This window comes from Mugil cephalus, chromosome 1 (genome assembly GCF_022458985.1).
Source record: "Mugil cephalus isolate CIBA_MC_2020 chromosome 1, CIBA_Mcephalus_1.1, whole genome shotgun sequence".
Taxonomy (NCBI): domain Eukaryota; kingdom Metazoa; phylum Chordata; class Actinopteri; order Mugiliformes; family Mugilidae; genus Mugil; species Mugil cephalus.
Genome location: NC_061770.1, coordinates 53,473,124 through 53,500,347, shown reverse-complemented (window position 1 = coordinate 53,500,347; position 27,224 = coordinate 53,473,124). Strand labels below are relative to the sequence as shown.

At 39.0% G+C, this 27,224-nt stretch overlaps 1 protein-coding gene and 1 long non-coding RNA gene across 3 annotated transcripts in view; both read left to right on the top strand.

Moving 5' to 3' along the window:
- The window catches only part of LOC125014366 (sialoadhesin-like), a 55,789-nt gene extending 35,818 nt beyond the window's left edge, over positions 1–19,971 (top strand). Inside the window, exons 2-4 of the mRNA XM_047595393.1 lie at positions 16,331–16,363; positions 18,922–19,188; positions 19,664–19,971. Of these exons, the coding sequence (XP_047451349.1) occupies positions 16,331–16,363; positions 18,922–19,188; positions 19,664–19,971 (608 nt within the window). The remainder of the gene's footprint in view (positions 1–16,330; positions 16,364–18,921; positions 19,189–19,663) is intronic.
- A 996-nt stretch (positions 19,972–20,967) lies between these two features.
- Positions 20,968–21,694, top strand: LOC125023456. Of its 2 annotated transcripts, XR_007114612.1 has the most exons (4): positions 20,968–21,077; positions 21,156–21,171; positions 21,252–21,343; positions 21,456–21,694. It is a non-coding gene; the product is annotated as an uncharacterized LOC125023456 (long non-coding RNA). The 2 variants fall into 2 exon arrangements; XR_007114613.1 differs by lacking the exon at positions 20,968–21,077 and having other exon boundaries at positions 21,104–21,343; positions 21,456–21,506; positions 21,608–21,669.
- The last annotated feature ends 5,530 nt before the right edge of the window (positions 21,695–27,224 follow it).

Here is a 27,224-nt window from a genome sequence, read left to right as displayed (position 1 = left end):
TTGGGGGGAAAAAGGCCTTCAGCTGTGTATAACCTTGGAAGAATCAGGAAGAATGTTACTTACGCTATCTCACCATATAAGGAGTTGTCTTTGGCTTTGCTACAGTTTGCTCATGGACTAGGACACATCACACCCTAATATCTCACACGCTGTAAACCAGATGAAGCTAACTGGTTACACATAGAAACTCACTGACACATGAGAGGCAGTACTCCTCCCCATTGTCTTACGGGCGGGTCTAGGTAGAATAAGGTCAATGTACGTCCCTGAAGTGGGGCTTTTGGTTCTTTTTACCCCTAAGGTGAACTGACGAAGCCCTCAGCGCTGAAATCAATATCTATTCTCTGTGTACCAAATAAATATCCAAAACGTGAGAAATTGTCGAACGTTATAAAGATCCTGGGCTGAAGGAGAGGAAAATATCCTCCTTCGACAGTATAGTCCCTCGAGTATGAATCTTTTAATGGAGTACAACTCAATACATTAAGAAGTTTAACTTTTATAAAAATAAATAGATAAAATAAAATACATGGATTTTATTTTACTGTGAAAGACATACTGGTTTTGTACTGTTTTTGTATCCATGTCAAACAACATCAATTAGCAGATGGTTTGCTGAGACTGAATAATACTACCAAGGAGTTTATGAAGCATTTAAAGAATTCCATTTAATGGTGCATGTTATGTTTACTCTCAGTTTGTTTCATACATAAGTGCTTCTCGTTGCCTGTGTGCCACAATACATCAATTTTCCATTGGGTTACGATGAATCATCTGAATGCTATCTTACATAAAACTGCATTGAAAATCATATATATTATGAATGTGTAGTGGTTTCAGGCTTTTGATAGCAAGTATTTACAGACATGTCAACAAATGACTGTTTCGTAGAAATAACTAAATGTTTTTTGATGACTTTGAGGATGAATCCCAGAGTCCGCCTCCGGGCTGAAAATACTACTTATTTTTAAATGACTGGCATTTACAAACCAACTAACTTCTACTCTCTCTACAGAGCAGCTTATTTGCCATTTGATTGGCAGCTGTTTATGGGTTTTTGTTTCCTATCTGCAATTATCTGTTACTTTCTGGTAAAAGTCCTCCTTATCATCTAGCTTCTGTCTCAGTGAAGATCACTGCCAGGGAAGAAAGCCGTCCTTGATCAGTCCTGCTCCGGGTGTATGTTTTGAGTCTTCTCAGTGGTGACAATGACCACTCAACCAACGCTGTAGTAGCTGGCACAGAAATTCTTCAAATCACAAAATCCCATCTGAGTCAGACATTGCCACAAATTGAGAAAAGAAGGGAAGGAAAGCAGAAAAGGCATTTTTTTTAGCAGGACATCCACACAGCCAGTCTTTTCGTGTATACCACTCCGTTGAAAAGAGCGGGTAATCTTCTGTCTCATAGTCTGAAGCAAAACCTTTCAGCTCCGGCGTTGGTCTTCCTTTAATTAATATCTCCTGCTTAGATTGAAAGTCCACTTTAGAAGTTGTTTTAGCTTAGAAATGTAGTCCTCCATGTTGGAAGTCAGGCTGGACGAGAGGCGGAAAAAATAAATGGATTGCTGCACTTGACTTGCTAACTGTATGTCATACCTAGCCTAGCTTGCTGTCACTTACGAATATCTGGATCATGGCGCCCCCTGCCATGAGGAAAGAGAACTGCCTGCCTCACCTACAACCTCTTCTCAGCCGTGTCGCTCAGCACACGAAACACGTTACAAGCATACAGTTGGTGACAAAAAATGTACATTATATACATCAGTTAAACTATGGAAAATCAGTTCATATATTAAATGTGTTTGAACCTTTTTATTGTTGTATACAGTTAGTGAGGGGTTGATAATCCAAGGTGAGGCTCAGCTCGCTGCTGCCCTCACCCGGGTTCTCTTCCAAACATTTGAATGGGAAATTGCGAATATCAGCGATTTTGAATAAACAATGATCAAAATTGGTGATGCTAAATGAAAAAAAAAAAAACTTTAAAGTACAAATCACTGGATAAATATAACCATTTAATTTATTTCATCATATTTTATTCTTTCCGTGATGATTTTTCTCTCCGCTGACCACACGTCACTGTGTCTCTGTATAGTTCTCACCTCTTCCTTGTTGCCAGCCCTCAAAGCCCTCACGTTGCCTCATGTGTTTCGTGCATTTAGTTTTGTTCCAACAAAAGTACACTTACTATTGTTTAAAATGTTGTTTAATTTTCATTTATTGTCCTCTGTTGTTCTGCTTGTACCTGGCCCGTAACCATTATACTCTGTATTTGGAGCCGTTTTAAACCAATGGTATGATCCTAGTCTGTCCTCAGATGGGATTGGCTGCATGAGGTGCCATCAAGTAAAGTCCCGCCCCAGCCTGCATGGACTTTTTTTTTAAAGATTGATTCTCAGTGACAACTCGATCTTTTCGTTCGCTACAAATGATCGTCTCTGTTAGACACATCACCAGCTCAGAGACGCATTGGACGTCGTAACCTCCACATCATTCACTCTTAACGCACGGAGCAACTGGCTCGAACTTCATAAGAATAAGAGCAGGTACCTGAAACTCAAGAAATCAATCTTTCCATCGATGTATAACATGTGTTTGCACATAGACAGAGGCTGAGTTCATCCCTGGTTTAAACAGTGAACAGGGTTAAGACACAGGCACCAGGCATCATGTTGATAAAAGTCTGCTCTGTTCAGACTGTCAGAGACACAAATTCCACCAGTGATATCTGTAATCCTCTCCATTCACTCACTTGATCCACACCGTTCAAACAGAAAGTCATAAATGTACTTACAGGATAAGACCAACACACAGAGCACAGTCTGTCCCATCTCCACATCCAGCTCTGTCTCACTGTGCTGCACTGCTCATGTCAAACTGTTCTTCAAACTGCAAAGACAGAAGTTACATTGCCTTTTTTGTATTTCGTTGTAGAAAACCTCCCTGTGCTTACTTCCCCTTTAGAAAAAGCTTGAACCACTTATACGACTATAGACTTGACCACAGCAGTTGTTTGACACCTACATTTCCTGACTGCAGCAGATATTATTAGTTTGTGTCTTTTGCAGAAGTTGCTGCTGTTGCATCCACAGAGTGTGTACTGATGAAGTGTGTGTTGTGTAGACATACCAACATACAGTATGTATATAGAATTACAATGCACACAGATAATGACTGAAAGGGTCAGGTATTGACCAAATAAATTCTCCAAACTTAATGTTTAATCCTTCTGCATTTATCTGCATCTGGCCCATGTATTAAATGGAGCACTGAGAGTACTGAGCAGAGAGTACAGACATTCTTTAGTTTAACTTTTATTTCTACTGAAACTTCAGAGATTCTATACATAGAGGGGGAATCAATTAAACAAAGCACTGAAAGAACCTGTGTGTTGTTCAGTTGTGCTGCACAGTTCACTCAGTAAGGCCTGTAAAGAAACTGGCAGTTCCTCTTCACACAGAGAGGTGTGATAGCCAGTATTGGGCATCATCACACTTAAACCACAGCTAATGTGTTAACAAGAAGACAGCAGGCATCATTCACTGTGCTCACTAACTTATTTACATACATTTGCATTTCCTGTTGTTGTTGCTAAACTGTCAGCCTCAACAGTTGCCTCCCACCAGTGTGATGTTAGGTTGAATACATTAAATAGTGGGTGCTGAACAAAATGTCTATAAAACAAATAAACACTGTACAGTGATTTGATACTGTTCATCTGTCCTGATATAAACCAGCACACAAACATTCTCTAAACACTGGGTGATGTACGTTGATCAAGGTAACTCTGGCTCATAGCGGTCACTACAGTGGACAGCTGTTTAAAAGTCATTTCCTGCCATATACAATGGTTTCTATGTAGGAGTTGCATATCAGCCATTAGAATGCTCTCTGCTGCCACCGTCCATTTAGATTCATTCAGTGGTTAGTTTTTGTAACTACAAGTGAACCTCCTCTGAATCCAAGATGGCCGACAGGAAGCCACACACATTGACAACTGCTGGAATATCTTGTCAATCCTTCTATTCCAGGAGAAGACCTAGAGGTAAAAAAAGAAATAAATAAAAATATGATGATATGCAGGAGTATCTAAGTAACAATAATTATTGTTTTAGTTTTGAAAATGTTACTTCAAATAAGTAGAAATTTGCAATTAACCGCGTGTCCAACAAAGTGAACGTCATGCATTGCTAAGTAGTTCCAACATAAGTCATGTAGCCTTAGCCTTAGACTAACTTTATTGTCATTTTGTATGCACAGGGTGTATAAAGAACGAAATTTTGTTGCATATGGCTCACGACAATGTAATAAAATTACAATGAAAGTACAATATAAAGTGCAGCAGCGATAGGAATCATAGTGCAAGAAGAAACTGTTTTAAATAATGTTAAAAAATGTACAACAATATTCACACTGCAAAATAACTGTCAAAATAGCAGTAAAAGTTATGTATATGTGTGAAGAGGAGTCCAGTTAAGAGTTCAACAGTTCAACAGTCTGATTGTAAGGGGGACAAAGCTCTGGCAGAACCTGGTGGACCTGCACTAGATGCTGTGGAGCCTCTTTCCAGAGGGCAGCAGGGAGAACAGTCCATGGTGGGGGTGTGAGGGGTCACTGATGATGTTACGGGCTCAGGACATGCAGCGCTGTGATGAGATGTCCTGAATGGAGGGAAGAGGGGCCCCGATGATCCTCTCCGCTGTCCTCACCACTCTCCTCACGTTGTGCAGATGAGTATAGTGAGAACAGTGATGATGAGTGGCTGCCAGAGAACAATAGAGACGTAGGAGATGAGGATGATAAAGGAGATGCAGAAAGTCAGGATGCAATGAGTCAACATGCTGACAGTCAAGATGATGAGGGCCAGGATGCAGAGGGAGGTTTTCATGATGAGGGAGCTGTGAAAAATGTCTGCATGGTACCTGCCCAGAGAAATGTTCACAAGGCACCTGCCTGCACTCAAGCCCTCAAATATGTCTGGAAACTCAAAGACAACAATTTTGATGGAGACTTGCCCCTTTTCTAGGAGACTGGAGAGTGAATGTTGAGGGAAGAGAACCAGTCGATTTCTTTAGGCAACTGTTTCCCATAGATCTCATTGATGAGATTGTACACAACACCAACATGTATGCTCTGCAGAAAGGGAAAGAAAATCTGGCAGTGACAAGCGAAGAAATGCACATTTTTCTAGGGATCAACATGGTCATGGGGTACATTCGATATCCTAGGGAAAGGATGTATGGTCCAGTGAAGATGGCCTTCATCTTGGAATAATTGCAGATGCCATGTCTGGTAAACAGATATGAGTAAATTCGAGTTATCTGCACTTTGTGGATAACCATACTTACCAGCCAACAAAAAACGGAAGGCTCTTCAAAGTAAGACCGTGCCAAGTACACTTCAGAAAAGATTCCTGACGCAGCAGACCCTAAAGAATCCCAATAAAATGATGAGCAATCATTCCCTTCAAAGGCCAACTGTCAATCAAGCAATACATACCCAAAAGCCCAAACCCTGGGGAGTGAAAGTGTGGGTGAGAGCAGGGTCCTCAGGTTATGTGTACAGATTTGAAGTGTACTGGGGCTCAGCAATAGGGGTCACAGCGGTGGTTTAGGAATGGCTGGAGATGCAGTGATGCGCCTTTTTGTGACGACAGAAAGCACAAAACCCACAAGGGTTTTTTTTTGACAAGTTTGTCTGCAGCGTTCCACTCCTTGAGACCTTGAAGGACTGAGGCATCTAGGGCACAGGCACATGCAGAGCAAACAGAGTGAAAGGAGCAAAGTCAGAAAATCAAGAGTGAAAAACAACTGAAAGAAGAAGGAAGAGGGGCCTGTTCTGTTGTCAGCACTAACGGAAACATCACTGTCACACGTTGGCTTGACAGTTCAGTCATCCACATGGCATCCACCTGTGCCAGTCCCCTGAAGATGTGGCCAAAAGATGGCTCAAGAAAGAAAACACGATGATTAGTGTCCAAAGACCATTCTCAGTGGCCCTTTATCAACACATGGGTGGATCTTGTTGACCAGTGTGTGTGTCAGTGTATCCCACAGACATAGAAAAAAGCTTTTGGTCATGCGAGTGTTTTTGATGCCGTCGTTGTTGCCTGATGTCTGGATGGGAAAAAGATAAAATTCTCTCATCTTCAAAAGCTTCTGTGGCCCGTGCACGGGATTAAATGCTGGCCCCCCTTCAGCAAAGCAGGAGAGGAAGACCCAGTGGGACCCCACCTCCAGCAAAGCGCATAACAGTGACCAAAGTACCAATTGAGGTCAGGTTCAGCACAGGAAATGGAAACTGGCCCAAGCTCACCCAGGTCAAAAATGCAAACAGATGCCACGATGCTGCATGCCACACGGAAGACCAAAATACATCTGCATGCAGTGCAGTGTGACACTGTGCCCTGGATACTTTGCCAACTTTCATTAAGGTTCATTAAAAAACTCAGTGATGCAGGGGACTTTTGTTTGTTCTTTTTAGAGATGTTTTAAAACATAAATTTTAGTGACATGTTTGTTTTCTTATTTAGGTTTTAGCAATTGGGCCCTATAGAATGTTAATGTCTGAAAGTAGGTTAAAGTGTTTTCCCAAAGCATACAATGACATAAGTGCTCATGGTTTTTATGATAAATATCAGTTTGATCATTCTTCCATTATGTTTAAACTGGCATGGACATGTCTGTAACTTCCTGAAAGTCTGAGTTTACTGAGTTAATATTTGTTTTTGTTTTGTTTTGTTTTGTGTTTTTCATGCCATAAGAAAAGTAAAAACACATTTTTTAAAAAAAAATCTTGACTCAGGATTTTCATAATTCATGCATCAGAGGGGTAAAAGTTCCACAATCAAATCATCCTAAGAGGAATCTTGTGGCTCTGTGACTCACAGTGAACGTTATCACCTCTGTTCTGAAGGCTGCATGACAGAGCAGGTGACTTAGCCAGATCCAGCCACTAGTGGTCATTTGAATTTTTGTTATATTTTTGCCACTGACGTTTTTCTATGTTGTCAGTTTTAAATATGTGACATATATATTTGTCATGGATATTTCTCCTGTATATGATAAAAACATATCATATATTCCATGCTAATGATTGTTTTATTATTATTTCAGGTTGTGTGTTATGGTTTAACACATCGTGAGCTGTTATATTGATGGCTTTTCTTATTTTCGTTTATTCCAGAAGCACACACACATATAACCACACCCACCACATCTGTGTACCTTGCTTACACTCGATGAAAGCGCCATAAGGAAGGACTGTCTCCTGCTTCTTTATTCTTTTACCTAAGTCTTGGGAAACTTTAGACTGGGGTTCTAACAGGAACGCACTTTGCCATTACAATCAGAGAAGCCAGTCTGCTAACTTTAAGCTTCCGTCACAACCTCAGAATACTTATTCAAACAGGGCTATGCCACTGAACCATCAAATCGTTATACGTGTCCATTTCTTACTTTATAAGACAAAGACAAGTTGAATATTGTTTGAGTTAGAGTTTACCCGGTGGTTACCAGTGTTGGGCACGTCACTTTTAAAAAGTAATTAGTAACAGTTACTAGTTAATTCTCCCAAAAAGTACTTTTAGTAAGTGATACTCCACCCATAAAAGTAACTAGTTACCAGGGAACGTAACTATTGCGTTTCTCTTCCTTTTTTAAAGTTTAAATATGTTTAATAATTAGATTTTTTTCTTAGCAGGTTTCACAACCCAGTTGCATAGAGTAGAATTTTATAGACACATACTGACCCCGAACTTTTAATATTTATTGCACGTCAGACCCCAACTGGTAGACATACACCGCTTTCACATCGGCAAAAGTCCGGGTCGGACCTCCCCCTGTGAGAGCTACGTTTCCTGTTTTTTCCTCCCTCATACGTCATCGCGTACATTGCAGATAAATTTACTGTTGTTGATGACCTGAGAATGGACCCGTCAAACCCCCGCTCTTTCAGAAGGCTGCTGATATTAGAATAAATCACTGTGTCCTGTACAGAGCCTGATAAATTCCGCCAAATCTGCCTTTTCTCGGATTTCAGAGCGCTGCCATGATCGTTAAGTGGGAGATATCGCTAAAAAAAATGGATATAAACACAGTCGCGTTCGCCTATGCGCTTCCATTGACGATTGTGTAACAACACATTTGATTTGTTTGGAGAAAAAAAAAAAGGAACAACAATCTCTGCCCCTTTAGAGATCAGTCTTTATGGGAGTAGATCGAAAATTGTTTTTGAGCTGAAGCTTCTACAAGATACAGTCTGTCAGGCCTCTAGTCAGAATGTAACCGGCAGATACAACAACATCAGACCCAAAAATAACTCGGTGACGACTCACAACTTTCTCCCACATTCAGCAATGCTGGCCGCTCACCTCTGCTAGTTGGGTGTGGGTTGTGATTTGTGTATAAACTGAACACTGTTTGATTGGTTATCGTAAAAGTTACTGCACCTTAGCCAATCATCATCACCCATGCGGTTGTTTCGCCGCCAAAAAAACAGCGTCGCGCCTCCCGTGGCTTTAGAATCAAGTAAACGCGCCCCATTTATTTTCAGAAACGAAACGGCCGTTTTAAGATGGAAATAGTAATTAGGGTTTGATGACCCCGTTACTGAAAAAAGTAACGCCGTTTATTTTAACGCCGTTATTCCCATCACTGGTGGTTACTACAGTCTGATGAACTTCAGTGAAGAAGATAAGCAATGAACAGCACCCTCTGTTGGCTGTCAGATGTAAACACAAGATAATCATAAAAACCTGTAAGGTCTGTATTAGGAGGTTAATATATGGGAAATGAGAGGAATTATTAATCTTTTAGTGCAGTGAGAACCAAACACATCTGTACAGGATATTGTTGTGAACTGTTCTGACCCTCATTTAAGAGGGTTGCTCTCCGTCTTTCATTGAGGAGGGAGTTTTACCCTTTCATAATGGATTCACTGCTGGTTCTGAAGTGACAGTGGAAGGTTTTGGCCTGAAAGATATTGATGTGCAGTTACATAAAGTCTTTGTGGAATCAGACTTGGTATAAGGTGAAGGTGGTTGACTTTCTCATGGGGAATGATTTAACCAGTGGAAAGTTTTTGGCTGCACCTGAAGCAACAGTCAAGTTAAACAGACAGTGTCTAGATGAGCTTGTCTGGACGTTTCTAACTGGTTACTGGATCTGTGCGTAAACGTGACCAGGATGAGGTTGATTTTCCAGTTTTCTTTCTGATCGTCGTGTTGATCATTTGTGTTCTTCAGAAGTGGCAGATGATGTCAGTTCAAAGACTGTTACCGAACTGGAGCACCCGTCTTTGTTCTGTGAACAGCTGACTGCTGAGTCAAAAGGTGATGCCAGCTTATCTACTTTACTCAAAGCTCCAGTGGTGGGAGATGATGCTCTATCTTTGTCAGTGGATTATTTTGATCCAGATCCACAACTAAAGCCTCAAGCTGAGCCATGTGAAGTTGATGTGTCCCCCAGTGACGCTGTCCAGTGCTGAAGTTACCTCACCTTGTGTAAGCCAGGCAGTAGAGAGAGGTTCAGAGGAGCTGTCCGGTGCTGAAATGAGTGACTGTAGTTTGTCAGTGTCCTTGACTCAAGTGGCAGTTATGATTTAGTAAGAGGCAGATACAAAAATAATACTGAGCAGCAGTGGTGATTTTGGTTTGGAAATTTTTCATCCCATAATGTAATCCAAAAAGCACAATCAATACCCTCACAACAAAAACACAGTAGCAAATAACAGAGGGGACCACAGCACCTGACAATAAACAGGTGACGACAAATTACATCTGAATAATGACATCACACAAACAAGAGCAATCTGATAATATATCATCATATCTATAGCTCCACAAAACAGCTGTCCTATTTCCTTATCACCAGCTGCTAGAGAGAAACTTCCTTCAGGAGCCTCTCTGGTTTCTTCAAAGATGATTTAATACCAGGAAGCAACAACTGCGGAGGAAGAAAGAACTGAGGAAAATGAGATCAGGCATATTCTTTTTTTCTTGGCATTGGTCTCTGTGAGCTTCCTTCTTTTTTCAACAGAACTAACATCCCCTCCCTCTGTTTAACACTTTGACGCATCCTGTTCAGTATTGTGATGGTAAATGTCAGCATGAATTAAGATATTTATCTACAACACAAGTTAAATATTAAGACTTTTTATACACACAGTGTTCAGTGAATATATATATATATATATGTATAGTAAAAGTCTTCCAGTCTTCAGCTGAGCTTGTTGCTGCTGACTGTGACCATAGACAGTTCATTGTGACACATGGGGGCAGTGCTGCACACAACGAAAGCGCTAGAAGAAGAAAGGACAGCAAGAATGCAGCAAAAGCAGCACAAGAGACACAGACTGATGGAAACCAAAAACACTTCCATGAAACTCAACAATCATTCAGTCATTTAAACATTGAATTGACTTTAATGAACTGAGTTATTGATGAGACTAAACAGAAATAAAGTAGAATATACATCATGTTACAGTCTATAGATAGATGGTGTATTTAACCTGCAGATTGACCACATCAATGCAACAACAATAGATATAATAATCAGACAGTATCATCAGTGTTGACATTGATACAGACATTAAATCCAGATGAGGTCATTCTTTCATCTGATCTTCATTAATGACTGTGTGTCTGATGTCTGGATGGCAGCAGTTGAATAAATGTCATCAAACACATGTTTACAGATGAATGTTGTTTTTCATGTTGTTGTCCAGACTTGTCTTGTTTCACTGATGATGCACTTCTCTTTATGGACGCCATGTCCATTTCAGAAAGCAGGTTTCGCAAAAATTCTGAGATGAGTGAAACTCAGATTTTTCAGTTTCACAGAGCCTGTTCAGCTTAACTCTGACCCAGTTAAACTGGACACCATACTCTGTGAAACTAATGTGTTCACTGGCAGGGTTGTTTCAACTAACCCTGAGTTTTTCCTGCTCTTAAATCAAAGTCTGAAGACTGAAGGCAGCGGCAGACATGTCATATCCGTTTCTCAATGAGCCAGTTGACATTGAAGTGTAGATACTCAGAGAGGAGATTTTTAGACCCCTGTGTTTTATCATTTCCTGATGAGTACCTGTTTGAGCGTTACCGTTTCACTGTTCAATCAGTACTTTATCTTAATATTCTCAGCCCTCACATCACTGACTTGACACATTGTTGAAATGCTATTAGTTCCAAGCAAACTTTATCAACATATATTTATTGAAATTTTTGCATCAGAATACGTAGTACAAAGATAACTATATAATAACTATATCAACCCAAATCCCAACCCACTACCCCACTTCTCATTAATCAAGGTCTACAAAGAGGAAAAAATAAATACATAAATAAACAAAAATTAACGTAAAGATACACAAAATTAAATGCATGGTACAAGGTCATTAAAATGTGTACAGACAACAGAGCAACACTACTTAAGGGACTGTAAAGCCAGTGCAGAACATGGCATATAAGTATTTTTGCTGTGTCTTTGAGAAAATTTAAGAAACGGCATCAGATTTAAAATTCAGAAAGCTTATGTTTAAGACTGTAAGTCAGCTTGTCTAGTACCAGACATGAGGATAAATCTTAAAGCCAATGACTTATAAGGGACATGGTATATTCTTGCAGGCAATGAGGCATTTTGAATGAATAAAGCAAAGATTTATCAATTTGATTTCGTGTGGTTTTAGGGAAAGATTTCCGGGGGTAGAGGCCTAAGATACAGAACTTGAGAGATCTGAATGGATGTGGATTTTTTTAAATAGTTTTTTGTTTTTGTTTTTTAAAGATTATATTGGGGATTACAGGCTTTTTAAAGTTTTCCTGTGTCAAACATGTTGTTGCACATAAGTTAATGAATAATAAGTAGGAGTATTTGATATAGTGAGATCTTGAACAGTGCCGTTTGGTGGTGCAATAGATATGATAACATATGTTGTCAGAATAGCATTCTCTGTGCGCTAGCATTATTCAGCTACACTTTTGTTGTTACCTGTTTGTTGCCAGGTGCTGTGGTCCCATCTCTCACTTGCTACTGTGTTTTTGTTGTGAGGGTATTGATTAGTATTGGATGGCCCCACCAGAATTTCCAAACCAAAATCACCACTGCTGCTCAGTATTATTTTTGTGTCTGCCAGAATTAAATGTGTTATTTGTCTTTATTGGACTTGTCAGTGGGACTTGCCAGTATCCCTTCAGCAAAGCTAACTTTGGAACAAATTTTCCAATTAGAAACATGATCCACACAATCCTCCATCGGTAGAAGTGAATAACTATCAAGCTTTGTCACTCTTGACTTTTCTGAAATACATACAGAAACGATCTTCACCATTATTTTTATCAACAAGCAAACATGTAGAGCTCCACGCACTACAACTGTGCTCAGCAATGCCAAGCTGCATCATGTCCTCTACCTGCTGCTTAATTAATTATACCAGATCGGAAAGCAGCACATGAGAAAGATGACCCAAGAAACCTGAGGGATTGTTCAAAGTTTCTAAATTTTCCTTGAGTCAAGGACACTGACAAACTACAGTCACTGATTTCAGCACTGGACAGCTCCTCTGAACCTCTCTCTACTGCCTGGCTTACACAAGGTGAGGTAACTTCAGCACTGGACAGCGTCACTGGGGGACACATCAACTTCACATGGCTCAGCTTGAGGCTTTAGTTGTGGATCTGGATCTTACAAAATAATCCACTGACAAAGATTGAGCATCATCTCCCACTACTGGAGCTTTGAGTAAAGTAGATAAGCTGGCATCACCTTTTGCTCAGCAGTCAGCTGTTCACAGAACAAAGACGGGTGCTCCCGTTCAGTTGAAAGGATGATCCACAAAAACAGACTTGTCAGTGAGAACATACTCTTGATCTGTCTGCTTTTTATATGGAACTACTGACGCTATGCTTCTGGCATCAGCTCATATGCTCTAAGCACTTTTGCTTTTACTTTCCCAAAATCAAGACTTTCTTTTAGCTGGAACTAATAAGAACACACGGCAACAACAATATCCACATCCACATCCACTTCATTGTAGAATCCACACGCTTCTACAAAAATATTTGTCTACACCCTTTTCATTGAAAGGAGTCACCAAGTGAATGTTTCTATCAAATTCTGTAGATATGGCTGAAAAAGAAAAAAACAAAAACACTTCACTCAATCAGTCATACAGCTGTCTCAACAGTCACTGTATCACACAGAGCATCATGCTAGCCAAGACCTGTCATCTTAACTTCCTGTGACACTTTAAGACATTGCTCTCAAACCACCTCACTTCTGCTCCACAGAGCACTGAGTACTGTCCTAACTGTAGCACATATGATGTAAAATATAACAGATATGCCAACCAGTTTCTTTAGTTAATGAGTCTAGTTGTCAGAAGATATAAGGTCGGCTCAGAGAGGAATTGAACAGTCTTAAATCACACAAATACAGTAAAATTGCTTTATTGAAAAATAGTGTCTTGTTTAACAAAACAAATAACAGAACAATATTTAACAAAAAATAACTAACGACAATCTTCTGAATGGCCATTCAGTATTTTTAAAGACACAATAAATTTGAAGGTATGTATACCATATCAAATCAGCTGACAAAAACTCATATTCACACTGTACAACTTGAAAAAAATCTAGGAATGGGCTAAACATCTCACTGATTCACTATAGTGTTATATAAACACATTACAGCATAATGTCCTCAGTTGTTTTGACTTATTTATAAGAATAAAGTCAAGTACAGCTTACTACGCATTGATCCATGTCTAAACATGCACTTACCATAGTTTTACCTGAACAGGGCATATAATCATATATTGTGCCTACATTTTTCATGCTGTAATTTTTCTCATTTTACAAAATCTTCCGAAATCAACACACGTTTAATCACTTAGTACAACTATTCAAACATAACATATGTGAGTTTTGTCAACGGTTAGTTTTTATGTTACATGGATCTGGAAGTAGTGGAGCTAGTGGAGCACCAAAACACGTCGAGATACGAGTGCTATAATCCAAAAAAAACTCTGTATCTGACACAATGAACACCATTGAGCTAGGCTGTGTTTACATTTTAAGAAGTTTTGAGCTGGTTCCTTATTATATGATTCCAAAGTAAAGTAAGTTGAATGAATATGTCACACTGCTATCTTGTATTTAATGTAATTAGTAGGAAAACAATGCTTAAAGGTCTTTATTAAATTGACATTAGGACAAACAATAACATTCATAAACATAACATTCTCTCGTATTGTGTCCTGAATTTATTGTAGCAATGGTCAACAAGGGAAATTATGCCAAACTAAATGAACTGTCTCCCTCCTTCCCTAATTTACCCTCTTCTCCTGTCGGCTTTTGAGAACTGTCACACTATCTACAAATCATAGTCAAACTACACCTCTTCCCATAGTGCATTTTCAATGTCCGTGTGTACAATTTTGACCAATTAGGCTTCTCTTCCTTGTTACATACACATATTGGGGTATATGGCATCTAAGTTGGCCATTGCTCCATTGCTTTTGCTGAAATGTGTGATTCTGCTGACAGACAGACAGATAGAAAGACAGACAGACAGACAGACAGACGGGAAAGCATTTCCTTCCACCTCTGCAGGAATGATAGAGATAAAAATGACAATGAAAACTTTTCTAGCAAATTTAGAAAACTACATCATGAGATGTTATAACATTATGGGCGGCGCCAGTAAGGCTCATAATGTAATAAGTTATTACATTATTATATCATGCGCAAAGCCGCTGTTACATCATGCGCTCATGATTTTATTACATTATAAACACGATTATTATGTTATTAGTTTTTATTACATTTAAGTTACTACATTATTTCCTGTCCATCGTTTATCTCGCAGTGTTCCAGCGCGCTTAAATCGCAATGATGTGCGTTGTCAACGCGATGACGTATATGAGGGAGAGAAAAAAATAAAAACTGCCACTCCGCTCTCACAGCGGTCAGACCCGTGCAGTCTAGCAGTGTGAAAGCACACTAAGGCGGGTTTACCCGGGTCAGAAAATCCCGCGTCTCGCACTTCGCAGTTTTTCACTTGGAAGAACAGTTTGACGCGGGCAGTGCAGCACAGTGAGGCACCGCAAGGTGAGGAGATGGGACAGACTGTGTTCTGTGTTTGGTCTTATCCTGTAAGTACATTTATGACTTTTCTCTTTGAACGGTGCGGATAAAGTGAGTGAATGGAGAGGATTACAGATATACAGATATCACTGGTCGAATTTGTGCCTGACAGTCTGAGCAGAGCAGGGATGATCTCAGTCTTTGTCTATGTGCAAACACATGTCATACATCGCTGGAAAGCTCCATTTCTTGATATCAGAAGCGTGCACATCACTTCAGGATACAATCATCACTGCAGGCTCAGTAGCAACACTCGGCAACAAACCATAAACTGTATACGGCTCATCTTTTAGGTGTATTCCAACAACAAATAAAACTCCAACAAAACCGGTCCTGTTACATTACCCGAGGTTCAAGTATGTCCTCCTGTACAATAGTTCACCAGAGAGTGTTTTTACTAAAGTTTTCGCAATCTCCGTTCGAAGCGCATGTTTTCATATCATCAGCTATTAACAGTCACGCCGTCATACCAGAGCCCACCTCCGAACTCTTAACTTTTCGTTGTCCACTTCTGACCCAGTAGATGACTGTTTACCGTGTCTACAGTCACACAACAGTCAGCGAGAGGCTGGTACTTGCTCTTATTCTGATGGAGCCAGTGGCTACGTGCGTATGAGGTGTGAATATGTGCGAAATATATAAGGGGGTTATGGCGTAGCAAACGATCTAAGACTTTTATCTAAAGTGTCATAATGTTAAAACTTTATACTTTATAGTTGTGTTTTTTTCAGTTGGATTAAATATTTTAACAATAGTAACTGCCCTTTTGTAATCAAATAATACTTAGTCTTTTATGAAAACAGCAAATTAAACAAATGAATCACTTGTCAACACACAAACCATTCATAATCACTGAATTGAGATAAAATAGAAGGCTCCAAAACTTAATGAAGAGCAGTTTGGTAGTCGTTTGGAACTTGGCCAAAAGAGCCTTGAAAAAAGACGGAATTCCCACCACTACTGTGTCATGGTGTGTTCTGTTCTGTCCTGTGTCTAATTATGACACCAAAACACTAAGCCTGTATATGTACATGGGTTGGAAATAATATTTCTTTGTCGTTTGTTAATCTGTTTTACTTAAAATTGTTATATTTAAGGTTCCATGTTTGTGGATCAACTTACAAACTCCGGCACTAAGTGCATTGTGATTTATGAGCTTCTAATGAGGTTTTAATCTTTATTCTAGTGACCAGTACCCTCTTCTATGGAAACGCTCAAGGTGAGAAAAGTCTGTTCTAATTTTTTATGTATATATGTGTGTATTCTGTAAAACTGTCCTAACATCTAACATCACATACATGCCAGAACCCAGGTTTCCCAAAGAACGTTACACTATAATGAGATAATGTTACTAACTTCATGGGTTGGTGGTTTTAATGTTGTGGCTGACTGGTGGACAGCACTGTTTGTATCTGGAATACATCAAAAACTGTCCTGCACTGTTAGACATCTTTGTGTCAGGACCAGCCATAGGATGATGTTGTGTATGTCTGTGGATGTGTGTTGCAGAACTGAGGGCACTTTGTAATAAAAAAAAACCTGGACAGAGCTGAGTGTTTTCTGACCTCACTCCTCATTTATTTATCTGCTCCTGTTAACAGTGAACAGGAGCAGACTGATACAGCATCAATACAGCATCATGACAAGAACGGATCTGTTACTGTTCACACACAGACACAGTAGAGTCAGTAAAGGTTGAAATGTTTGAGCCTCATCATTGAGTCTAAAGCCAGTGAGGTGAGTGAGAACCCACATAACCAGAGGAAGAATGAATGAAACTTGGAGAGATTTATGGAGCTACTGATGACATATTCACTCCAGTTGATGAACTAATTGTCCTGACTCTGGTTTATGTATCTTTCATAGAAACAACTGAGGTTCAACAGTTCAACACTAGATGGAGTCTGATGATATTTGTTGTCACTGCAGCAGTTTTTTTTTCTAAACCAAATATTTCAGTTTTATTTTGTAGCTGTTGAGTGACATTGCAGGGGAACAGTTTATATTTACATAATAAGCTCTGAAGTTATGACTAAATTGGTTACATTTTTCTGTTTATTCAGTTTTTACTCAAACTGAGTATTTTTTGTTGTGAACAGTTTCCAGTAAGGCCACAGTGATCCTTCAAACCAACTGGCCTCAGATATTCAGAGGAGAGACAATCACCCTCAGATGTGAGATCCAGGGAGGTGGAGGAACTCACTGGACGTATGAATGGAAACAAAACGAGTTAAACAAACCTCCAACATCCAGAGAATACAAGATCAATGGAGCTACTGAGTCTGACAGTGGAGGATACAGATGTAGAGGTAGAAGAGGCTACTATTTAACAGAGTGGAGTGATACCATCAGACTGACTGTATCAGGTAAGATGAACATCTATCAGTTATATAAAGTTTTATAGTTTTACAGTGTTTTAATCTAAAGTCAATAAAACACTTTTCATTTCAACAATATTGTAGCTGTCTTTTTATTCTAGTAGCAACAGAGCTGAGAGGCAGCTTGTGGTTTAGCTATTAACATGAACAGAAATCCTTCACATTGAACCTGGAATAGAAACAAGAATATCAGAGTAACTTATTATGTGCTGTACACTTCTCCATCCAACTCTGATTTAGTCCCTCCAGGAAACTCTGGATAAACATGTTTAGGGGAAACTCCATCAAGTGGAATGTTACTGAAAATGTACAGAGAAGACAAAATAGTTTTTGTGTATCTCCCACCTCCTTTCATTTCTAAATAATAAACCAGAAGGGTAACTAATTTAAATTTAAATTAAATTAACTAACTACATTTTTACTGTAACTAAATGACTCAGTAGATGTTTAAAGTGTGATTATTTTAACAAGTTTTCCTCTAAACTCAACAGCAGGTAAACCCACAGCCACTCTGACAGGCAACAACAGACTCATACCAGTAGGAGGCAGCGTAACTCTGACCTGCTCTGTGAAGCCCTCTGCTGGATGGAGGTTTGACTGGTTCAGACATGTCTCTGTTTCTTCTCAAGCTCAGCTCATAAGAAATAATGAACCAGGGGGAAATATTATAGTCTCAGTGGGAGGTGTGTACCACTGCAGAGGAGGAAGAGGAGAACCAGTTTACTACACAACAGACAGCACAGAAGTCACTGTTATGAAAACTGGTGAGTTTAATAATTTCTTCTGGAATAAAATAACACACACTATTTAAATGTTCATCTGTTGATCAGTTGTGTAGAAAGAGACGTTCAGGCACCATCAGAAAAATGAGCATTAATAAGTAATGATTATATCATTAGGAGCTTCTACTGCTGTGATGATGGTGAAGAATTAGAAGATTAACACTCTTCATGTTCTATACAGAGATTAAGAAAAAGACTGATGTCATATAAATATTTACACTCAGTTTTATATATAATTATTAACATATAGAACATGTGTTTGAAGCATTTTGATGTTGTGTTGTTGTCCTTCATTAACACTCAGCTCCATCAACCTTCTTTCACCTTCTGACAGTTTAGTTTTGAAATATTTATATTTGGTTTTTACTAAAATAATATCACTATGTGGACAGAAGATCTGTTTTTAAATAAAATGTAAATATCTATATAATATGAATTTATATTATTTTATATTAATATTTGTACATTTCTATTTTTGGAGTTGAAAAACAAAACAAAATAAAATCAAAGAACCAGGAACCAAGAAGTATATGATCAGAAATACTAGACAAACACTAAATATTGTTAGAGTTTATGTTTCTATCAGTACTGAAACTGGATGTTTTTTATGTGAACAGTTTCCAGTAAGGCCACAGTGATCCTTCAACACAACTGGCCTCAGATATTCACAGGAGAGACAATCACCCTCAGATGTGAGATCCAGGGAGGTGGACGAACTCAGTGGACGTATGAATGGAAACAAGACGAGTTAAACAAACCTTCAACATCCAGAGAATACAGGATCAATGGAGCTACTGAGTCTGACAGTGGAGAATACAGATGTAGAGGTAGAAGAGGCTACAATTTAACAGAGTGGAGTGATACCATCAGACTGACTGTGTCAGGTAAGATGAACATCTATCAGTTATATCAGTGTTATGTAGGTTTTTGTGTTTTAATAATTTAATAATGTGTTGGACAGTTCTCACACATTAAATGCACTAATTTGTTTTTGGTTCTAGTAGATAAATGACTGAACTGTGATCACTTTAGCAAAGTTCGCCATGAATATAATTATACTGTAATAACTTATTTGTTTTATGTTTTTGCTTTAAACTGAACACAAAGTAAGCCCACAACCAAACTGACACCAGGAACTACAGTAGTTTGGTCGTTTGCAGTGACGACTGGTGGTCAAATTTGGTGGTCGGGCTAACAAATGCATATACCGATTAAATTCCTGAACAAATGACTTATTCTAACATCTTGATTTAGATTTTTCCTCATTGTCTTTCAATCGTAATTGCAGTTGAATAGCAGAATAGATTTTGGCCGATGTTGATCTAACCTCTCAGTATTTTCATTTTTGAACATGAACAGTCCCCAGCGGTCCGACTGTGACTCTGCATCCTAACTGGCCCGAGGTGTACAGTGGGGAGATGATAACTCTGAGATGTGAGATCCATGGAGTAGATGCTGAATGGGAATATGAATGGAGCTCTACTAGCTCATTCAAACCTTCCAACCAGAGAGAACTTAGAATTAGTTCAGCTTCTCCATTGAACTCCGGAGACTACATGTGTAAAGGCCGAAACAAAAGTGCGGAGAATTCCACCGAGTGGAGTGCGTCTGTGAAACTGACAGTATCAGACAGTAAGTTACAGCTTAATTCATTCTCAGTGAAATGATTGATACTTGATCAGAAATGGATTTATTGAGATGCTATGCCAAATGTTAACTTTACAAACATTTTAATATGTACAGTGTTATGATCATTTTTACAAACACCCTTGCCCAACAGAACCTCAGTCTGACATCACATGTTTAAAACCTCTTTCAACAGGTAAACAACCTGTCCTCTCTGTGTCTCCATCATGGCCGAGTCCTGGAGCAGTAACTCTGAGCTGTGAGGTTGAACATCCATCTGCAGGATGGAGGTTTTACTGGTATAAAGCTGTTCCTGATCTATCACACAAGTATCAATATTACAACTATGAGCTGCTTCCTGGTAGCATCAGTGGAACTGAACAAGATTCCTACATCATTGATGGACAGACACACACAGCAGGATATGTGTGTAGAGCTCGAAGAGGAGAGCCAGTGTTTTTACACTGATTACAGTCCACCTCAGTTTGTCTGGTCTGGAGGTCAGTGTTTTTTGTCCTTCGTTCATAGAAACATTTATTCCATTACATTCCAAGAAGAAGAAGGCAGCATGAGGACATTATTCACACTATTCAGGCTTAATTCCCCGGAGAGAGGCTGGTCAAAGGCTGGTTTAAATCTAGTACAGAGAAGCCTGAATTAGAGACGAACAAGAGAAAAAGAGGTAGATACAGGACTTGGACATTTGTGTGCTTGGGGGAGATGAATTTAAGAGATGCACTGGTTTCCAGAACGTTTGCAGTGATCTCATCAGCAGAACGAGTGCTGTGTTCTCTGCTGTGAACACTGGCTCCATAGATGAAGCTGAGACAACAAGTCATGAGTATAGTGTTTGTATTTTCTGTTGTAATATTATTATGCTTGGTTTGCACAGCCACAGAGTGTGTTTGTCATTTTCTTGTTTGTTTGTTTGTTTTTTTATCATGTCACACAAATTCTGAACATCCCAGTGTGTCAACATTTCACATGATCTTGAATAATTATGATTTTAGAAATAATTAACATTCATCCATAATTTCAGGGACCAGTCATGAAAGCTGGTCATTCATTGTACCATTCATCATTGGACTGGTTTGTGGAATTTCGCTAATTGTTCTTGTGCTTCTGCTGGTGAAGTGCTACAGAAAGGGTGAGTCCTTTTCTTGGTAAAACTGTGATAATATGAGATGACATGTTTAAGCATTTATTTTATTTGTCTCTTTTCCAGATGCATGCAGTAACAGGTTGGTCCAACACTCTTGTCTCATCTTGATCATCATAACAATACTTTCCATGTTCCTTATTAAACTCCTTCATGCTTTAGTCTCTCTCAGTCTCTGAACATCAACCAAGGCTCTGCTACACAGCAAACAGTGAACCAGAATGAAACTCAAGTTTACTCCTCTCTTCTCCATGGTCAGCCTTTCCAATCATTCTTTTCACAACTATTTCTAACACCCACTTTGACTTTTCAATCAAAAGCTCAAGTGACTCATTGGATATTGTCTTGATTTTCTGTGACCTGTAGCTGATGTTTGTGTCTATGAATCAATCAGAGGCTCTGGAAACACAGGAAGTGGTACAGTAGAAACTTTGATTCATGTGGAGCTGTCAGACATTAGATTATTATCAGTGACTCATCTAAACTCATGGAACATTCTGATGCATTTATCTTAACAGGGATGCAGGATGACATGGAGAGCTCTGACTACAATAATGTGAATCCTGAATCAGTGAAAGGTAAAAATGTTCAGACTCCAGCCACTAGATCAGGAGTAATCAAATTACATTTACAGTTGAAATGCATCATATCATTCTTTATCATGCCATTAGAAGTAACCATAGGTCAACTTCCTGCTTTATTACATCCACTTCCACACTAAGAAATACATTTGCAAAAAAATATGTATTCGTAAACTTGTGTTTCTGCCTCTTCATTAAGCAACACTTCAAGTTGTGCAAGAATTTCTTTAATTTCAGTAACAAACTTTAATCTTTTTCAATATAAAACATCACAGAGAAAACAGATTGTTAAAATAGCCTTTAATTTCATTAAAGTATATTAATTTTCTTACCTATAAATAATTCACAAAGCCAACAATGTAATATACAGTATTATCATAATAGTAAACAACAAAATTAAAATTGTACAACAATAATACATCTCTTTACAGATGTTAAAAGGAGCTACGTAAATGTACCAAGCTTTGAGTAGTTGTGTGTGAGTCAAACTGCACACTAGAACATTCATTTATGTATTTTGACATATCATCAACAAAATGTTCACACAATTGCACAGATTCATATAATACAATTATTGAAGCTGCATGATGTACAGTGTATTATGTATTTTTATAAATGATCTGTCCAAAAGCGCTACAGTTGCAATGAAAATGATTCAACTCCTATTGCAAATTATGTTCATTGGCAGAATAAATACATTTAGCAGCTGTTTGCAACAAATCAATCAAGAACAATTTAAATAGCTCAACACTACTATAAATATTACAAGTGGTTTCTCCAAATTCAACACAAGATGCCAATTTAATGTCGGCTGCTCAAACAAAATTATTAGACCCCTTCGTGACAGCATCTCTAGTATTTGGTAGACGCCCCTTTGCTGTTTTGACAAAATGAGATGTTTGCACTGCTTACAGTGGCAACTCAAAGCCGAACACGATCTGTCAGGAATCGTTGAAAAGCATTTTATTGTCTGACTTATGCCTTTCAACTAAAATTTGGAATGATTTTTGTCTTACCTCAACTTTCACACGTGTAGTATATTATTTTCTTGTTCTTCTTATCTGTCCCTTTCCTGTGCCTGGGGGTTGTGAAGGATGTATAAAGTTAAAAGTTAATGGTTAAAGGTTAATGGTTAAAAGTTAATGGTTAAAGGTCAAAAAGGTCATTTACCAGATGCCAGTTCGTAAAACGAGCCAGGACATACAACCTAAAGCTTTGTTTGTGTATGGGGGTTCTCGGGGATGACCATCCTATATAAGGTGACTGTGGGAGCTGAATGGCAGAGGGATTCGACGATTGGCCAGAGGCTCTCTCAGATTCGGCAAGAGTTTGACATTGTTCTTTCTTGTAAATAAACCTTTTTAAATGCAAGATAAGACTTGTCAGCGGTGATCACTTCTATCTTCAGCACATCAATATACAACAATTTTGGCGTCACGAACTTGGACGTGTTTGTGGCCTCTCAGCATCTGCTTTCAGTCCTGAGGAGCTGACTCCCGCATCAGCCGGCTTATATACAGGGTGAGTTTTTCACATTATAGTGCGCTGGTTTGCTCGTGGGACTGTGCAGTGTTGCTGTGGGGACACACCCGTTTAAGACTCTTTGTGGGGTGGTTGTTGTGCTGCTGTTGGAAGTTATTCGTCGTTCTAAATTTCTAAATTTGAGGTTTTTTGCGTTGCTGGCAACGCAAAAGGGGGGAAAGGATGATATAGATTTAAAGGAAATAAGAAGATAAGAAAAAGAGAAGTTAGGATTAAGGAATAAAGGGAAATAAGAGTAGGCCTACAAATAGAGAAAAAGTGAAGAAGAGAATAGAAAAGGAATAGAAGAAATAAGAGTAGAAAAGCTTAATCAGTAGCATGAGGCGCTGAACTCACATCGTGCAAAGTTAAGTGGAGGGGCTCTTTACCGCTGTAACTAGTAAGACACATGGTCTTTGGTAGCAGTGTGAAAATTGGCTTTATTGGCTTTAAAGGAATTGGCTTAAAGTAAAAATAGGATAAAAAAGAGAGAGAGAACTCCTGGGCCCAGGGGTATTAGGAACATTTGAATTTTTGTTTAAAAAAGAGGTAAATTTAGAGGAAAATAGGAAAAGAGGATATAAGAGTTAAAAAGGAATAGAGAAAAAGGGGTTCTATAGCTTGAGGCTACTAGGGCAGGTCTAGGACCGCTAGAAAGAATCGCCTAAAAAAGAAAAGAGAAGAAAATAGGAATAGTTAATAGAGAAAGGGAAAATAGTAGTTAAAAGAGAAGAAGTTAGTTAGAAGTTAAAGTCAGAGGTAGAAGTTAGAGAGAAGTTAGAGGCCTAGTTATTTGGAAGAGAAATGTGTGATCACTTTAAATTTGTGTGTTCTGTATGTGTTGTCTGTGGATCCTTGTTGTTTGTGTGGCAACCGGTTTTATGAAGTAATATGTTAGATTTTATGTTGAATAAAATGAATAAAATTAGGAAATAGGAGATTAAGGCGATAAAAATAATGATATACTTACATATTCAGTATTTGCTAAAATATTATGAGCCTTTTTTTTAAGGACATTTGATAAACATATGAGCCTGTAAAGGACGTTTGATAAATATAGTATGAGCCTTTTGTGGGGACTTTTTTGGGTTAAAATACTATGAGCCTCTGCTTGGAGGACTTTGGAAACTGTTAAAATATATGAGCCCCAGAAAAAGGACTTTATATTTAAAGAAATAATAAAGGAAAGTGTTGGCAGGAATGTGTTAGTCACATTGAAGAGTGTATTGTACTTAGTGGTTTTCTACAATGTTAAAGTGTTTGCCTGTTGTCTTTTTTTATGGGGTGAGAGTTCAAGAAGGAAGTAAAAGGACAAGGGGGAGCCCTGGAGGCAGAGGAGAGAACAGCGGGTTTCCTACCTCACAGGAAACCTGAGGCTTGCAGACGACAGCACACAGCATCTGAACCCAGCAATAAGGCCAGTGTGATTTTATCCACAGACTCTTTCTAACCTACCTGCTTTTTGACCTCTATGCATTTGTTAATGGTTGATATTGATGATACATATATTGTTTGATTGGTAATCAGATTTGGGACAACAACAGTATATTCGTTTGTTTGCACATAGCATGTATGTTGCAGTTTGAGGCTTGGCAATGACTGACCATTCAAATAACAGTTTAATTTCTGCTAAGTTGGGAAGCTGTACCTTGCAATTTGATCGGGTTGTTTGTATATGGTTGATATTGTGTGTGGACCTGGCATTGTTTGCTCTTACATCTGTAGGGTTGTTTTTGCATCCTCTGAAGTTGGCAAATTGATTCATTTGTTTGTTGATTGTGATAAAAAGGGGGAATATAGGTAGTAATAATAGTAGTGTATCAATTTAAATAAATATAATAATAGGATAATAGAATAGAGTTAAGGTTATTTTTAATTAGGTTGAATTTGATTACAGATAAAAAGAGGGTTTTACTATTATATCAAAAATGGATAACTCAAAAGTAACTACTCCTGTTGAGGTAGTTCAGAAGAATAACCCTTTAATTAAAGGTATTGCAAAGATGTCACAGAAGAGGGGTGTAAGCGTTGGCCTGAAATTGAGCAACCATGGCCAGTGATAGGAACCTTTAATCCAGAAGTAATAAAAACAATACAGGTGCTTGTGACCACATATAAGGCAGACGAAAAGAAAGGAAGAAAAGGGTGAAAGACGTAAACAGAAGAGACAAACGGAGCTTGGCATTCTCCAGTTGTTTGAGAAGGAGGGACAGAAATGGAGGGGAGAAGAAGAAAGACTGTGAAGAGAAGACGGCAGATGAAATGAAAAAGAATGTGAAGAAAACAGAGAAGTTAATGGCAGAGATTGATGCACCCTTTTCACATGTAGTTCCAGTACAGAGACCTCCGCCGTATAAGAAGGAGATGGAGCTCAGGGAAGTTTATCCTCAGGCTTCCGGTAATTAGTCAAGAGGGCAATTACCACATTAAGAATGAGGCTGAGCAGGTTATAAAAGTGGGGAAAGCAGAGACAACTATTAGGATGTATCCAAGTACAAAAAGTAAAAAGAAAACGACACGTTTGGAGACCGGAGGACGATTGAGAATTAAAAGGATGGATTTTGGAGAAGTGGAGGATCAGAGTGATGAAGAAGAAGCCATGGGAGGATATGATCCAGCAGTCAGACGACTACTGGCCAGGGGCGGAAAGAAGAGGAGGTACAACAGGAAGAAGAATGGAACTGAGAGATGAAAGTGAAGTTGAAGGTGAAAGTGGAAGTGAAAATGAGATTGGAATGAGGATAGTGATGAAGAAAGTGAGAGTCCTACTCTTTTGAAGTCTGCTAAGATAAAAAGTGCTTATAGAGAAGAAGAAAGACGACAGATTTTAAGAGAAGTTGAAGAGAATATAGATCGATGCTGTAGATGTCTGGATAAATGCATTACACCAAAAGGAAGGAAGGCATTAGAAGACCAATTACAAGAACTGCAGATTCAGAAGAAAGAGTTGTGGAAAACAGGTTCCCAAAAACAGGACAAGGAATATGAACTGCGTTCAAGGAAAGAGAAGAAGCCTGGTAAGATGTGTCCAGTTGTCATAAGAGGTCAGAACTTGGAGTATAAACCTTGGCAGAGTACTGACATGTCAGATATACTTGAGAAGTTACCTACTCTTCAAGATGGAGCACACCCTTGGATCTCAAAGTTGGAAGAGATCATGGTGGGGACGCAAGCTGCAGTAGGAGACATTAAGAGATTGCTGGCTAATATTACTTGGGGTTCCAGCCATGGGGAGATTTTGCAGAGAGCTGGATTAAACCGTTATGTGGAAACTGCTGTAAATGATTCAGAGCTGTTTGCAGCAAATAGAGGTCGAGTATGGAGAGCATTGAAAGATACATTTCCGACAAATATAAAACCCCGACAACATTCTCATTGAGCCACTGGGACAGGAAGAAAATCCGAGAGCCTATGTGTCAGAGCCTATCAGGTGTGGAGAAATGTCACAGGAAACGATCCAGAGGAGAGTCAAATGGAGCAATCAATTTTGCGAGCCAAGATACAGAAGGGGTTACCTCTACCAGTGCGGAGCAAATTGGCAGAAGTGGTTGGTCTTGGAAATATGGCGAAGGGTGTATATTACAGACCATGTAGCACATCAAGTGGACCTGTATAGAAAGAAGGAGTATGATCAGAAGGAACAAGATCAAGAAACTCTTCGGAAACTCAATCAAATACAATTGGTGGATAACAAGAAGAAGGAGAAGAAGCAGGCTTTAGTTTTACAGAGCCAGCCTGAACAAAATCAGCCGCCACCACAATTGCAGCCAAACCAGGTTCAGTTTCGATCACCTCAACCGTCCCCAGTGGTCCCTGTTGTTTATAATACACAACCAACTTTTGGCCAGCTGCAAATATGGAGAGGAAGAGGTCGAGGAACCTTTGGAAGAGGAAGAGGAAACTTTAATTTCCAACAGTTCTCAGAAGTGTGTTATAACTGTGGACAGTTTGGACACTTTGCTCGTGAGTGTGACAGACCAGGAGGAAATTTCAGAGGAAACTTCAGGGGAAATGCAGAGGAGGATTCAGAGGT